The 739-nt window shown below is 50.5% G+C and overlaps 1 protein-coding gene across 1 annotated transcript in view; it reads right to left on the bottom strand.

Moving 5' to 3' along the window:
- Window positions 1-620, bottom strand: part of Plk4 (polo like kinase 4) — a 19,833-nt gene extending 19,213 nt beyond the window's left edge. The window contains exons 1-2 of the mRNA XM_004635018.2: window positions 572-620; window positions 375-470 (exon numbers count right to left, since the gene is read on the bottom strand). Of these exons, the coding sequence (XP_004635075.2) occupies window positions 375-470; window positions 572-604 (129 nt within the window). The 5' untranslated portion in view covers window positions 605-620. The remainder of the gene's footprint in view (window positions 1-374; window positions 471-571) is intronic.
- Window positions 621-739: the final 119 nt, after the last annotated feature.

Genomic DNA, 739 nt, shown 5'->3' with positions numbered 1-739 from the left:
TTTTTTGGCAGAACTGAGACTTGAACTCAGGCCCCTGCGCTTGCCAGGCAAGCACTTCTTCCATTGAGCCATCTCAGCCTCCCATACACTATATTCATTACACCACAACGAAAGAAAAGACTGGTAGGTATTGCTGGCGCACGCCTGTAATTCCAGCATTCAGGAGGCTCAGGCAGGAGGACCACTACAAATTTGAGCAACCCAGGGCTACAAAGTGAGTTCAAAGGCAGACTGAATTGCACAGTGAAACCTTGTCTCAAAAAGACCGCCCCTCCCAAAGGGTTGGTAGGTATGAAATTTGTGGCATTGTATATAGCAGCCCCCCCCCACTTACTTGCAAAGTACAAGAGAAACGCTGATTAATATATTCTTACCATTTTTATTGCAACTTCCAAACCAGTGTGAATGGACTCAGCTCTGTAGACACCAGCCAACGAGCCTTTACCCAGCAGATTTCCAACTTTAAAATCCTTAAAAAGTAAAGATCATGTGTTAGGACTCACAGGAGTAGAAAGGAAGGAACTGGGAAAAGCTAAAGTGGGTGCTACAGTGGGTCCAGTGGGTACCACACCTCAATATAGCAGGTGTCGGAGCTAGAGAGCATGGTGACGCTTCGTGGGACTCCCTGCGCTTCCAGGCTGGGCTCGCGCTGGAGCACCCCAACAATCTGGCTCCACAACCCGCCGCAGCCTCCGCACCCTCCTCCCATCTCCAGGCAACCCCGGGAGTCCAGGCAGCG

Source organism: Octodon degus, unplaced genomic scaffold (genome assembly GCF_000260255.1).
Source record: "Octodon degus isolate 3935 unplaced genomic scaffold, OctDeg1.0 scaffold00068, whole genome shotgun sequence".
NCBI lineage: Eukaryota > Metazoa > Chordata > Mammalia > Rodentia > Octodontidae > Octodon > Octodon degus.
Note: the sequence above shows the minus strand (reverse complement) of the source record. Positions and strands in the feature narration are given on the sequence as shown.